Source organism: Crotalus tigris, unplaced genomic scaffold (assembly GCF_016545835.1).
Source record: "Crotalus tigris isolate CLP2741 ecotype Arizona unplaced genomic scaffold, ASM1654583v1 scf7180000017599.838750, whole genome shotgun sequence".
Lineage (NCBI taxonomy): Eukaryota > Metazoa > Chordata > Lepidosauria > Squamata > Viperidae > Crotalus > Crotalus tigris.
The window spans coordinates 238,028-252,987 of record NW_024096503.1 but is presented as its reverse complement, the minus strand read 5'-3'; the positions used below and the strand labels follow the sequence as shown (position 1 = coordinate 252,987).

The following is a 14,960-nucleotide window of genomic DNA, read 5'->3' as shown; positions in this document are numbered from 1 at the left end:
GACTTCAACTCCCAGAATTCCTGAGCCAGCCATGCTGAGGAGAAATGAAGAGGTCTCCATGCTGAGCCATGCTGGCTCAGGAATTCTGGGAGTTGAAGTCCACGAGTCATAAAAGAGCCAAGGTTGCCTACCCGATCTAGTGCTTGACTTACAACCACTTCTTCAAAGTTATACCAGCACGGAAGACAGTGACTTATGACCGGTCCTCGCAACCGTCGCAGCATCCCCACTGTCATATGATCAAAACCAGGCAGGTGGAAACTGGCATGTATTTATGACGGTTGCAGCGTCCCAGGGTCACAGTGACCCCCATTTGCGACCTTCCTTTCAACAAGCAACGCCAAGCCAGATTCACTTAACAACCTCATGATTCATTGAACAACCACAGCAATGTGTTCAACAACCGTGGCCCCCCCCCCCAAAAAAGCTGGCCAAATTGGGCAGGATATTTTTTTTTTTCAATTTCCTTGTCTTACTGGGCGCCCCTCCAGATAATAACCAAGCCTGACCCTGCTCAGCTTCCAAAACCCAGACAAGATCTTCCAGGTGCTGCCAACCTTCCCATTACTTTGCAATGGGAAATCAGCTGGAAGGTTCCCCCCAATTCCTCTCCTAACTCTAGGCTGTGTTTGCAAGGGATGCTGGGAGTCGAAGCCTATCTACAAAGCCAGCATGGTGTTTTCTAAATCTCCATCACTTCTGGCAAGGATGAGAGGAGGAAGGGGGGGACACGGGTGTCAAGGCCCTCTGCTTATGCTCAGAGACACAATCCTCCCTGCCTGGTCCTCCCAGGGACTAAAGGCCACCCTGAAATTACAGCTGGAGGAGCTGAGCATCTCCCCCCATCCCATGAAGCTCTTGCTGGGGAGGAAAAATGAGGAAGAGATCCTCAAAGTACATTTGTGAGCTGAGCGGAGGCTGCGTCTCCATGGCAACCAAAGGAAGACGGTCCATAGCATCTGCTGATGGAATTCCCTCCGGGAAACCGGAGTTGGATCGCTTTTCCTGTGGGTCCCTCTCCAAGTCACCTCCCTGGGGTACCTCCTGCAGCAACACTGGCTTCCAAGTAGGGGGTTTGCTCCAAACCACGATGCATTAAAAACATCAGAATATTTCATAAGAGTTTGACTAAAATGCAGCATCCTTGCGCTGAAAGCTTGCCGTGCCCCATTGTCGGGTTACTTCAATAAGTCGCTAGTCCTGACATTAAGAAAATGCTCCAAGGGATTGAAAATCCCCTAAAACAGGAAAAAGAAGGAGGGGGAGGAGGAGAAAAAAATGGAATTTCTCCATGGGAATTTTGCAAAGCCGTTTCTGCTTTTGCTTTGTCTTCTCGCTGCTTGCGAGGGGTTAAGTAGGGGCGAGCAAAATATTACCCGTTTAAAATGTCCCGTTTTGCATTTTTTTATAAAAATAATAATAATAATAATAATCTCCAGCTGCCTCCAAAAAATGAGAAAAGCAGGATAAATATTTTGCAGTACGTTCATGCCTTGGTAAAAATGAAATTTTAAAACATGGGGCTTGATCCTGGAGAGCTCTTTTCACGCCCCTTTCCTGCAAACCAATCCGAATTTTCCAAAAATCCTTGGCGCATTTCTCTTAGATGTGAAACTCCAAAACCTCAACTCCATTTGCAGAGGCAAAAGTAGAAAGAAGAAAGAAGAGAGAGCAATTTTAGGGACCAAGCTGTGAATTATTTGGGGAATTCCAGGTGAAAACTCTGCCTTTTGTTTCTGATTTTTTCCCATCTATCCAAATGTCAGAAAGTTTGTGGAAATGCAGGTAAGAAGTTCCAAGCTTTGGTTTGTGAAAATGGGGATAAAATTCGGGAGACTGATATTTTCGCAGCCTGCAATACCCCATTTCTGAGTTAGTTTCAACCCTACGGAAAGTAAGGCGTTAGTAATGGAGGGACATGCCTTTAAAGGGAAAAAAAATGCTATTAAGACAGAATTAGTTTAAGAGGTGGGAAGATACAGGACAGGGAAGATCTAGGCAGCAGCCCGTTAAGAGTTGTTAATTTTTACTTCTAAAAAAAGGATCGATCGATTTAAACAGAAACCAAACTTACCAAAAGTATCTGAAGGTAACAAAACGGAAAAGGAAACAGAAAAACAAAATACAAAGGAGACGGTTGTTATAAGCCAGTTACTTGAAAAGGAAAGTTAACAACAACAACAACAACAACAACAAAAAAGTACATAAAATACATACCACAGAATATACATAGAAACACAGATTGTATAATAACAGTTGAACTGTGCCCAACTTGGTGAGCGGAGAAGAGTTTCCAAGGCACACTTTATACTTCGGGGGAAAAAACATCAGAATTTGAAACCAGACCTTCTTAGGCACACATGGAACAGTTGCTTTGAGTTCGAAACAGGTTTTCTAACCATTGGGGCTGAATTTGAACTCCCAGCCCTGCCAGCAGGGCTGAAGTGAGCCGTTCGAGGTTTATTTCAAACTCAAAAACTGGTTGGCTTTAAACCAAAAGCGAATTCAAAATGGTTTGACATCCTCTGTTCATTCTGTAGGAAGAGTTTCCCAACCTTGGTGACTTTTAAGATGCTTGGACTTCAACTCCCAGAATTCTCCAGCCAACATGGCTGGCAGGGGGGACTTCTGGGAGTCGAAGTCAGAGTTGACAACATTGGGAAACCATATTGTAGGAGGTAAATCGTAGAGACTAAGTACTCATGGAGACTCACAACATCCTCCAATAATGAATATTTGGGCCTCATGTGACAATTTTGTTATGGAAATGTACGTTTTTTTTCCCCCACTCCTCCCCTCCGTGCTAATGGTTACCCCCGGCACAATTTCCCAAGGGATAAATTGATGAGATGCAAAATATTCTCTAATTAATAGCTTCCTGTCTCTTGTTCTCGTCTTCCTTATGAAGAATAAAATCTTGAAAGCGACCCATCAAAACAGCAGGGAGAAATCACTGCGTTCAGCAACGCAGTCACGGAACCACATTTTTTTAAAGGCAAAAGCTAGGAAAAATGCAGGTAGTCCTCCACTTCCGACTATTCATTTAGGGACAGTTTGAAGTTACAGAGGCATTGAAAAAAGTGACTTAGGAAACCCTTGCAACATTCCTACGGCAAAGTGATCCAAATCCAGGCTGCTGGCAACTGGCTCATATTTAATGATGGTCACAGTGTCCCGGGGTCACGTGATCCCCTTTTGCGTCCTTCTTCCAAACAGAGTCAATGGGGGAAGCCAGATTCACTTAACAACCGTGTTACTAACTTAACAACTGCAGTGATCCATTTAAGAACTGTGGCAAGAAATGTCGTAAAATGGGGCAAAACTCACTTAGCAACTGTCTCACTTAGAAACAGAAATGTTGGGCTCAATGGTGGTTGTAAGTTGAGGACTACCTGTTCTTAGTTGTATTATACATACAATATATATATATTATTTAGAACTATTACAATAGTTCTAAATTTTTTTTAAAAAGTAATGATGATGATGATGATGATAATAATAATAATAATAATAATAATAATAATAATAATAAGTCGATAAGAAAGACAAAAAAGTCTGGATAGTGGACGTGGCAGTGCCTGGAGACAGCAGAATAGAAGAGAAAGAACTGGAGAAGATAACAAAATACAAAGACCTACAAATAGAAATAGAAAGACTGTGGCAAAAGCAAGCAAGGGTAGTACCAATAGTCATAGGCTCCTTGGTGCAATCCCAAAACAACTGGAGCACCACTTGAACACCATTGGCATTGACAAATTCGCTATTAGTCAATTGCAAAAGGCGGCCTTATTAGGAACTGCTTCCATCCTGCGACGATATCTGTAATACCATCAGACATCCACATCTGCCTATCCCAGGTCCTGGGTAAGGACTCGATAGGTAGACAAAATGCCAAATCCAGTCTGAACATCTGGCTGACTGTGCGATGATCCATAATAATAATAATAAAAGTTGGAAGGGACCTTGGAGGCCATCTAGTCCAACCCCCTGTTCAGGCAGGAAACCCTACACCATTTCAGACAAATGGCTGTCCAGTCTCTTCTTAAAAACTTCCAGTGTTGGAGCATTCACTGCTTCTGGAGGCAGGTTGTTCCACTGGTTAATTGTTCTCACTGTCAGGAAGTTTCTCCTTAGTTCTAGGTTGCTTCTCTCCTTGATCAGTTTCCACCCGTTGCTTCTTGTCCTGCCTTCAGGAGCTTTGGAGAATAGCTTGACTCCCTCTTCTTTGGGGCAGCCCCTGAGATATTGGAACGCTGCTATCATGTCCCCACTCGTCCTTCTCTTCGTTAAACTAGACATACCCAATTCCAGCAATTTCCCAGTGCAAAGTTTGGTCTCTGTCAGCTTATGAAAGACATTAACTCCTGCCATTCACCCTTAGAACATAGAATCATAAGGCTGGGAGGTCTTCTAGTCCACCTCCTGCTCAAGGCAGGAGACTTTATGCCATCGCAGTCAAATGTTCTTCAGTCTGTTCTTGCAAATCTCCAGTGATGGACCACCCACAACTTCTGGAGGCAAGCTGCTCCACTGATTAATTGTTCCCACCTTCAGGAAATTTCTTCTTTTACCTTGCAACTACCTTAAGCAACCATATTTAAACAACATTAGTCTGCTTAAAAGCAAAAGACTTTAAAAATCAAGCTCCTAGTGATTTCATGGGCATTTGAAATTTTGGTCACCATCACATGTAAAAAAGATGTTGAGACTCTAGCAAGAGTTCAGAGAAGAGCAACAAATATGATCAGGGGACTGGAGGCTAAAACGTACAAGGAACGGCTGCTGGAATTGGGTATGTCTAATTTAATAAAGAAAAGGACGTGTGTGTGTGTCTGTGTGTGTGTGTATGTGTGTGTCTGTGTGTGTGTGTCTGTGTGACATGATAGCAGGATTCCAATATCTCAGGGGCTGCCCCAAAGAAGAGGGAGTCAAGCTATTTTCCAAAGCATCTAAAGGCAGGAGACGAAGCAACGGATGGAAACTAATCAAGGAGAGAAGCAACCTGGAACTAAGGAGAAACTTCCTGACAATTAGAACAATTAATCAGTAGAACAACCTGCCTCCAGAAGCTGTGAATGCTCCAACACTGGAAGTTTTTAAGAAGAGACTGGACAGCCATTTGTCTGAAATGGTATAGGTTTTCCTGCCTGAGCAGGGGGTTGGACTCGATGATCTCCAAGGTCCCTTCCAACTCTATTATTATTATTATTATTATTATTATTATTATTATTATTATTATTATTATTGTTATTATTGTTATTATTATTGTTATTATTATTGTTATTATTATTACATCATCATATTGTTATTGTTGTTATTACATCCAGGTTGATTCTGTGGCAACAACAGAGGGAGGCTGGCCATGCTGGTGGTCTCTCATCCCAGGACCACCAACCCTGATCTGACTTGGCTTTGAACTGAAGACAATCTTAAGCTGGGATTTCCCCCTGCTGACCCTTCATGTGTTTATCACCTGTGGTCCTTGGCTTATTACCTCCAACATCAGCCCTTGCAACATAGAGACCTCAGATTTACATTGAAACACTGTTTTTTTTTTCTAACTGAGCAACATCTAACACAGGGGTGGGCAACTATGGCCCCTTTAAGACCTGTAGACTTCAACTCCCGGAATTCCTAAGCCAGCTAAGAATTCTGGGAATTGAAGTCCACAGGTTATAAAGGGACATAGTTGCTCATTCCTGGTCTAAACGGTTTACAGCAGACTATATGCATGCCTTCCAAATATACAGGTAGTCCTCAACTTACGACTATTAACAAAACCTGCCCATTACGGGCAGGTCACCCACATGAACGACCCAATGTTATGATCTTTTTTGCTGCGGTCATTAAGCGAACACTGCAGCCATAAAGTGAATGCCATAGTCGTAAAGCAAATGTCGCAGTCACAAAGCGAATCCATTGTTCAGTGTGGGGATTTATTTATTTATTGCCAAAAATGCCAGTTTGGGGCAAAAACATCACAAAATGTGGCGATGTGACTGTACATGGAGTTGCTGAGCTCTTGACATGCGGCCACGTGACCTGGGGAGTGTTTGAATGGCCATAGGAACTTTAGAACCAGGTTGCAATTAGCTTTGGTGGGTCTGTCGTAACTTTAAAGGGTCACTAAGTGACTGGTCGAGGACTAACAGTATGGGGCTAAAATTCCTGAAGTTTGAAGTGAGCATTCCAGCCACAAACTAAGAGAAATATCCCTTTGCATCTGGAATCTTTTTCCAAGCTAACCATCATTAGGTTAGATAACTAACAATCTGACTTCGTCTCTTCCTACATCATCTTTAGTGAAGTGTGCAAACCAATGTTTACATTTCTTGTGTTGGATGAGGGGAGCACCTCTTTCTCCTGCTGTCCTGGCCACTTTTGACAGATATCACTGTCTGGTTTGGTGGCAGCAGAGCCTCACATAGAAAGTCCACACAGAGAGTGGTGAGGACAGCTGAGTAGATTATAGGAAGCTCGCTTCCCATGATTCAGAATGGAAGGTCCACACAGAGTGGTAAGAACAGCTGAGAAGGTTATAGGAAGCTCGCTTCCCATGATTCAGGATGGAAAGTCCACACAGAGAGTGGTGAGGATGGCTGAGAAGATTATAAGAAGCTCACTTTCCATGATTCAGGATGGAAGGTCCATATAGAGAGTGGTAAGGACAGCTGAGAAGGTAATAGGAAGTTCGCTTCCCGTGATTCAGGATGCTGCTTATAAGCACTTACATGTGCTTAGAGCACATATGTGGGTATATGCATAGTGGTATTTATTTTTTGAGAGCTGAATGCACCAACATTTCATTTTAATATACGCTGATTAGTGTATATTTAAGTGACAATAAAGATTCTACTCTATTCTATTCTATTTATTTCTTATTCTATTCTATTCATTTCTTATTCTGTTCTATTCTATTCTATTCATTTCTTATTCTATTCTATTCATTTCTTATTCTATTCTATTCTTATACGATATTATTATATAGTATACTATATAATATATACTATATAAAAGTATATATACTATATAAAATTTTAGATTGTGCAGAAATGGACAGACTGACGCTGAAAACAAAAGAGAAAGACTAGAAGACTTCTATTCTATTCTATTCTATTCTATTCTATTCTATTCTATTCTATTCATTTCTTATTCTATTCTATTCGTTTCTTATTCTGTTCTATTCTGTTCTGTTCTATTCTATTCTATTCTATTCTATTCTATTCTATTCTATTCTATTCTATTCTATTCTATTCTATTCTATTCTATTCTATTCTATTCTATTCTATTTGATCTACTACTAGTAAGTCTTTCTCTCATGATCAAGTATCATTGCAGCCTGGGCAACGGAGAAATTTAGGCAGAAATGTTGGAAACTGTTATCCATGCTTCAGGATTGCCTGGAATTGAATTTAACATTGGGCAGACAGGGAAAGAATGGATCTGTTTGAAAAGTGGAACGGTTTAGTTATATTGTGTTTTCTCAGAGAAGGTGGGAAAAAAACTTTTCGCACCCTTGTTGGACTCCTGGTGCAGAACGGCCGAGTTCAAAATGGCAAAGGTGGAGTTCGCCAACATGGAGAACAGTGTAGGAGACGAGAAATAAACAATTCAGCTCCAGTCACCCTTGAACACAACCCACAGATTTTGTACCAGGCGACAAAGAGAACGCCAATTAGCTTCTCTGACACGTTTCCAGAAACAACAAGAGCCAAACTCTTTGAGGGGGTGGAAGGGATGGTGGGCTGCTACTTCGAAGGAGTTGAGAGTCAAAATGGCTGCTCCTGAATTAGATTTTATCAACCGTGGCAACTTTAAGACAGATGGATTTCAACTCCCAGAATTCCCCAGCCAGCATTCTAGGGTTGTTATTATGCTGATGCCCTCACACAGTCAGCCCAGTGTTTACATGGATTTGGAATTTTTAGAATAGAATAAAATAGAATAACAGAGTTGGTAGGGACTTTGGAGGTCTTCTAGTCCAACCCCCTGCTCACGCAGGAAATCCTCTACCATTTCAGACAAATGGCTGCCAGGTCTCTTCTTAGAAACTTCCAGTATTGGAGCATTCACCGCTTCTGGAGGCAGGTTGTTCCACTGGTTAATTGTTCTCACTATCAGGAAATTCCTCCTTATATTCTAGGTTACTTCTCTCCTTGATGAGTTTCCATCCGTTGCTTCTTGTCCTGCCTTCAGGCACTTTGGAGAATAGCTTGACTCCCTCTTCTCTGGGGCAGCCCGAGATACCGGAACATGGCTATCATGTCATCCCTCGTCCTTCTCTTCATTAAACTAGACATACCCAATTCCAGCAACCGTTCTTCGTATGTTTTAGCCTCCAGTCCCAATCCTCTTTGTTGCTCTTCTCTGCCCTCTTTCTAGAGTCTCAATGTCTTTTTCACATCGTGGTGACCAAAACTGGATGCCATATTCCAAGTGTGGCCTTACCAAGGCCTTGTAAAGTGGTATTAACACTTCATGTGATCTTGATTCTATCCCTCTGTCAATGCAGCCTAGAACCATCCATCAAGTCCTTCCCTTGCAAGGACCTGGGAGATGCAGATATGGATGTTTGGTGGTGTTACAGATATCGTTGCTGTTTGAAGCAAGCGGCCTTTGCAATTGACTGATGGGGATTTTTTTTCAATGCCGATGGTGCTCAAGGGGTGTTCCAGATATTTTGAGACAGGACCCGGCGTCTATCACTATTGGGGCTATCTTTTCTCTTATTATTAATATTATTATTATGATGGTGGTTAGCATTATGACTAATGTACAATTAGATTCACAGTCTAAGACTGGTATGTCCTAAACCAAGGATATGTTAGGAACTGCTGATAGGTGGACCTCGACTTATGACCATAATGGCACCTAACATTTCTGTTGCTAAGCAAGGCAGTTCTTAAGTGAGTTTTGCCCCAGTTTATGACCTTTCTCTCCACAGCTGTGAAGTGAATCACCGCAGTTGTGAAGTTAGTCACATGGTTAAGTGAATTTGACTCCCCCATTGACTTTGTTAGTCCGAAGGTCGCAAAAGGGGATCCCGTGACCCCAGGACACTGCAACCGTCGTAAATACGAGTCAGTTGCCAAGCATCTGAATTTTGATCACGTGAACCTTGGGGGATGCTGCAAGAGTTGTAAGTGTGAGGAATGGTTTCCCGTTTCCAGTGCTGTTGTAACTTCAAACAGTCACTAAATAAACGGGGACAAGTCAAGGACCACCTGTAGTTCATAAAGCTTGTTCTGGAGCTTTTAAAGGACAACCATCAGGTTTTTTTTCCTCCTCTTTAATACGCCTGCTCTTATCCAGCCTCCGTATGAAGTTTTTGATCTTCTTTTCTATATCCTTCAGCACGGCTGGCTCAGGAATTCTGGGAGTTGAAGTCCAAGAGTCATAAAAGAGCCAAGGTTGCCTACCCCTGCCTTATACTGTGTACTAAATATACCTGTAACCTCTTTTGTCTTTATAAATTGTCAGATGGATTTCCTCATTTCATTCCATCCTTCCTTTCCTCCCTCCATTTCTCCTTTCTTCTTCTCTTTCTCCATTTCATTCAATCGTTCCTTCTTCTTCCCCTTCTTTCTCCATTTCCTTCTCTCCATTTCTTTTTTTCCTTCCTTCCTTCCTTTCTTTCCTCCCTCCCCTTCCTTCCTTCCTTCCTTCCTTCCTTCCCGTTTAATACTAACAGCTTCCCCTAGAAATAGTTCTCAATTCAGAATTCAAGGAATTTCAAGGATGCCTTGAAAAGATCCTTATCCAGCCTCTGGAGATCATTAGCATCAGATATGACAGCCCAACTCAACATAAATGAAGAGAATTTTACTGACACTTTTCTTTTTTCTTTGCAAGGGAAAAAAAAAAAAGAAACAATAAACACGGCTTTGGAATGATGCTTCAAAAGATGGTGGCCCTGCCTAGAAGAAAGTTTCAGGAACCAGGAGGGTGTAGAAACAAGGAAATGCAGCACAACTATTTAAATGGAGCCAGGCTTCTTTTTTGACGAGTCAATCCAGATACGTTATCAAGCCAGGAGGATAAACTGCTTTGCGTCCCAATTGCAAAATTCTCTGTTGTTGTTGTTGTTTTTTGAAGGCCATCTTTCCCTGCAGACTTTGCAACACTGCCTCTGCCAAACAGGATTTAATTTACTCAATCTTTGCCTTTGATAGAAGGGAAGCACTTAGCTTGGCATGTGCTTGATCTGCAAACAGGCGAACTCGTACCTACAACTCCCGCTGGGCAAACCAATGTTAGACTTATTAATGGCATTAAAAGAAGATCAAGGAATCTTCGGCGTCGTAGAAAAGAGCTATCCGAATGGAAGCCAGCACAGAGGCACCAAACGCCAGCACTTGCAGGCAGAGACACAAAAACACACACACACACACACAGATAAGGGGACGCCAGAGGGAAACATGACACGTTGCCGAAGAAGGAACGTCAAATGGAAAGCAAAGGTGGAGATCAGCTGCTCAGCTGATGGATGGAGGCAATGTTAAAAACACCCAAAGCCACTGAAGTGAGCCGTGTCTGTGGGGTCCTTGATCCTCTCTGAGCTTGGCTGTTTGGTTGCAGACGTTTCATTACCCCACTAGGGAACATGATCAGTGCGAGGGAGTGTGAGGCTTGCTCCCTGTTTGTATAATGTAGCTTGTCCTGCTAATGTTGGTAGGGGTGTGGTTTTCTCCTTGATGGTTTCTAAATTACTGTTTGTTTGTTTTTGTTGGATTGGTTGTCTGGTATTAATCCCTGCTTATCTGGGGGGGGATGGCTGCTTGAGAGGTGGGAACTACCAAGGAGAAGACCACGCCCCCACCAACACTGACAGAGCAAGCCACCAATACAGAAAGTCCTCGACTTACAACACCAAGTTACAACAGCACGGGGAAAAAGCGACTTAGGATCCCCCAGGATGCTGCAACATCATAAATATAAGCTGGTTGCCAAGAACACAAATTTTGATCAAGGGACTGTGAGGATGTTGTGATGGCTGTAAGTGTGAAGCCCTTTTTTCAGTCCTGTTGTGTCTTCAGAAGGTTAGTAAGTAAATGGTAGTAAACCGAGGGCTACTTGTATAGGGAAATGAAGGGGGGGGGGAGAATTGGAAAAGAAGTTTGGAGTGAATTTCAACTCTGGTTGATCATTCCACAGTCTGGTTTATAAAGTTACTAGGAGTTCTAGTTGACTTGTAGGAGTTTTTATGATTTTGAAGATCTATCTATCATCTATTAGTGGTATATAAGTCTGTTATTTCTCTGTCTCTATCACTCTCTCTCTCTCTCTCTCTCTCTCTCTCTCTCTCTCTCTCTCTCTCTCTCTCTCTCTCTCTCTCTATCTGTTAGCTATATATCATTCGAAGTGCTGTTTCTCTGTCTATCTATCTATTATCTATCATTTATCTATGGTGGCGCAGTGGTTAGAATCTATCTATCTATCTATCTATCTATCTATCTATCTATCATCTATCAGCAGTATATAAATCTGTTATTTCTCTGTCTCTATCTATCTATCTATCTATCTATCTATCTATCTATCTATCTATCTATCATCTATTAGCAGTATATAAATCTGTTATTTCTGTCTCTATCTATCTATCTATTTATCTATCAATCATCTATCTATTATCTATTAACTGTATATAACTCTAAATGCTGTTTCTGTCTATCTCTGTCTCTGTCTGTCTATATCTATCTATCTATCTATCTATCTATCTATCTATCTATCTATCTATCTATCTATCTATTATCTATCATTTATCTATGGTGGCACAGTGGTTAGAATCAATCAATCATCTATCTATCTATCTATCTATCTATCTATCTATCTATCTATCTATCTATTATCTATTAGCGGTATATAAGTCTGTTATTTGTCTCTCTCTCTCTCTCTCTCTCTCTCTCTCTCTCTCTCATCTATTAGCTGTATATAACTCTAAGTGCTGTTTGTCTATCTCTATCTGTCTATTATCTATCATTTATCTGGTGGCGCAGTGGTTAGAATCAATCTAGTTGAGATCAGACACTTAAAGTTAGAACATAAGATAAGGTAGCCTAGTGACAATTTGAAGTTGCAACAGTACTTACGACCGTTTTTCACATTTAATGACTCTTTGCAATACCTCCATGGTCACTTGATCAAAAGTTATACACTTGCAGCTGGCTCATATTTATGACAGTTGCAGTGTTCCAGGGATCAGGTGATCCCCTTTGGCGACCTTCGGACAAGCAAAGTCAACGGGAGAAGCCAGATCCACTTAACGACGGCGTTACTAATCTTAACAACTGCATCGATTCACTTCACAGCTGTGGCAAGGAAGGTCACAAAATGGGGCAAAATTCACTCAGGCACTGTCTCACCCAGCAACAGAAATTTTGGGCTCAATTGTGGTCGTAACTCGAGGACTAGCTAAACAGAGAGCAAACCCCACCTCCTTCTAGCACTGATGATGTTCCCTAGTTGGGCCATGAAACGTCTGTGTGGGAAAAAGTGTTTATTGTTTTTACCGAACTTTGAGAGGACATGCTAGCTAGCCTGTGAAGCCAATAAATTGTATATATTTTAATCTCACGAACCTAGCTCAGACATGTCAAACTTGCGATGTCACGTGATGTATTGGGACTGTTTTACATTGCAGGGTGCGGCTTCTGCATGATGCATCTGGCCCGTGGGTCGGCAGTTTGACACCCCTGGCCTAGCTTGAAGCTTGAGAATTATATCTAGGAAGGTCTATGCTACTCTGAAAACCGGTCTTAACCAGAATTTACTGATATGATAGCAACTTTAGAGACAACCCCTAGGACAGTAGTAGGCAACCTTGGCTCTTTTATGGCTCGTGGACTTCAACTCCCAGAATTCCTGAGCCAGCCACGCTGAGGGGAAAGGGAGAGGTTTCCATGCTGAGCTATGCTGGCTCAGGAATTCTGGGAGTTGAAGTCCACGAGTCATAAAAGAGCCAAGGTTGCCTACCCCTGCTATAGACCAACTCTACATCCAGTGGAATTACTGGCTTGTACCGTTAGAGCAGGGGTTTTCAAACTTGGCCCATTTATGACTCATGGACTTCAACTCCCAGAATTCCTGAGCCAGCCATGCTGAGGGGAAAGGGAGAGGATTCCAAGCTAGTCATGCTGGCTCAGGGATTCTGGGAGTTGAAGTCCACGAGTCATAAAAAAGCCAAGGTTGCCTACCCTTATCCTAAGACGAAGATTAAGAGCAGGGGTCTTCAAACTTGCCACTTTTATGACTCGTGGACTTCAACTCCCAGAATTCCTGAGCCAGCCATGCTGAGGGGACAGGGATAGGTTTCCAAGCTGAGTCATGCTGGCTCAGGAATTCTGGGAGTTGAAGTCCACGGGTCATAAAAGAGCCAAGGTTGCCTACCCCTGCCTAGGAACTAACAACCATAAAAGGAAATTTGTAAATAACGGCCGGGGGGGGGGGGGGGCGACAGAATTAGGGGAATGGTTGAAGTAATCAGGGGCGGAGATAATGTATTCCCTTTAGGAGCTTTGGATAGGTTGTGATGACATGATTACAGTACGATTACTAAGCCAATGAAGAAGAGGTGTGAGGTAAATTTGTAATGGCAATGGAGAATATAAAGAATGAATATTGGGGAAGGGGTTTTTATTGTAAAATTTTAAAAAAAATTAATAAAAAAAAAGAAAAAAAAGAATGAATATTGAAGATTTAAAGTGTGTCCATTGTGTGCTTGCGTGCACAAGGAGCAGCACCCCCCCCCCTTTGGACGTTTTGGCTTGTGATTGTTTATTTCAACTAGACAACGAATCCCACATCTGCAAATAAACAACGAAGCTCAGAGAGCACTAAGGACCCCACATTTCAACCCTTCTCTAGAATTGGAGCTGCATTTGTTCACCACAGAGTTCGCTCTGGCTTTCTAAACCAGCTTAAACCAGACCAATAGAAAAATTCAAACTGTGGCTTGTTCTCACAGACAGTTTTCCCAGCTCTGGAAAGTCCAGGCTGAAACACTGTGTGAAGAGCACAACACCACTAAGGGAAGGCTATGTGGCAACTGTGCTGGTGAAGAGTTGCCTTGTGTCGAGATGGGGGGGGGAATAACACATTTAATAAACAGCGGTAATAATAAGATCGTTCTGCACTTTTTAAAAAGCACAATGGTGACTCCACCGCTTCCGTTGCACAAGGGGGAAGATATCAGATTTTAGGTGAGAGACTGAGAAATTGTTGCTGTCTCTGCAGAAAACCAGTGTGTGTTTTGTTGACAGCATTCATTGCTGTAAGCGTCATCCTAAGGATCTTGGGAATTATAGTCTGGGAACAGTCAGGCCTGTTATTTCTAACTCTCATGTGTTGGGACTGCAGTTCCCACAATGCCTTGTTCTGATAGGATGGCATATCCCACAATCTCCTAGTGCAGGAGTAGGCAACCTTGGCTCTTTTATGACTGGTGGACTTCAACTCCCAGAATTCCTGAGCCAGCATGGCTCAGCTTGGAAACCTCTCCCTTTCCCCTCAGCATGGCTGGCTCAGGAATTCTGGGAGTTGAAGTCCACGAGGCATAAAAGAGCCAAGGTTGCCTACCCCTGCCCTAGCGTGTTGAGACTGAACTCCTACAATTCTGGGAATCATCATCCAACAAACCAGGATAGGGAAGGGTGAACTTCATAGCTCCTGCCCTAAAAATTTTGCCCAGAGAGAAAGAAAAAAAATGAGTGTTAAAATCATTGATGGTGTACTACAGATCTACACCTTGAGTTTCTTCCGCTCGGTAGCAATACAAGATTCATTGCATGCGTTTGTCCGTGCACATTCACACACCTACACCCAGAAAGCTCAACTCATTTGCTTTTCTTTATGCCTCAGGTTTAACGATGGCGAACCTTACAGGGATTAAAGAAAGTTAATCATTTCAACAGCACTTGAAGATTTAAAGAAGAAGATGCAGCCTTGGGGGGTGCAATTTTTTTATG

The 14,960-nt window shown here is 42.4% G+C and overlaps 1 protein-coding gene across 17 annotated transcripts in view; it reads right to left on the bottom strand.

The window, feature by feature from the left end:
* PTPRS (protein tyrosine phosphatase receptor type S) overlaps positions 1-14,960 on the bottom strand; it is a 344,929-nt gene that overhangs the window by 158,619 nt on the left and 171,350 nt on the right. For 11 of the 17 annotated variants that reach the window (XM_039366958.1, XM_039366982.1, XM_039366949.1 and 8 more), the window contains exon 6: positions 2,075-2,083. The exons of the other annotated variants lie outside the window; for them this stretch is intronic. In XM_039366958.1, coding sequence (XP_039222892.1) covers positions 2,075-2,083 — 9 coding nt within the window. The remainder of the gene's footprint in view (positions 1-2,074; positions 2,084-14,960) is intronic. 17 annotated transcript variants of the gene reach the window in all.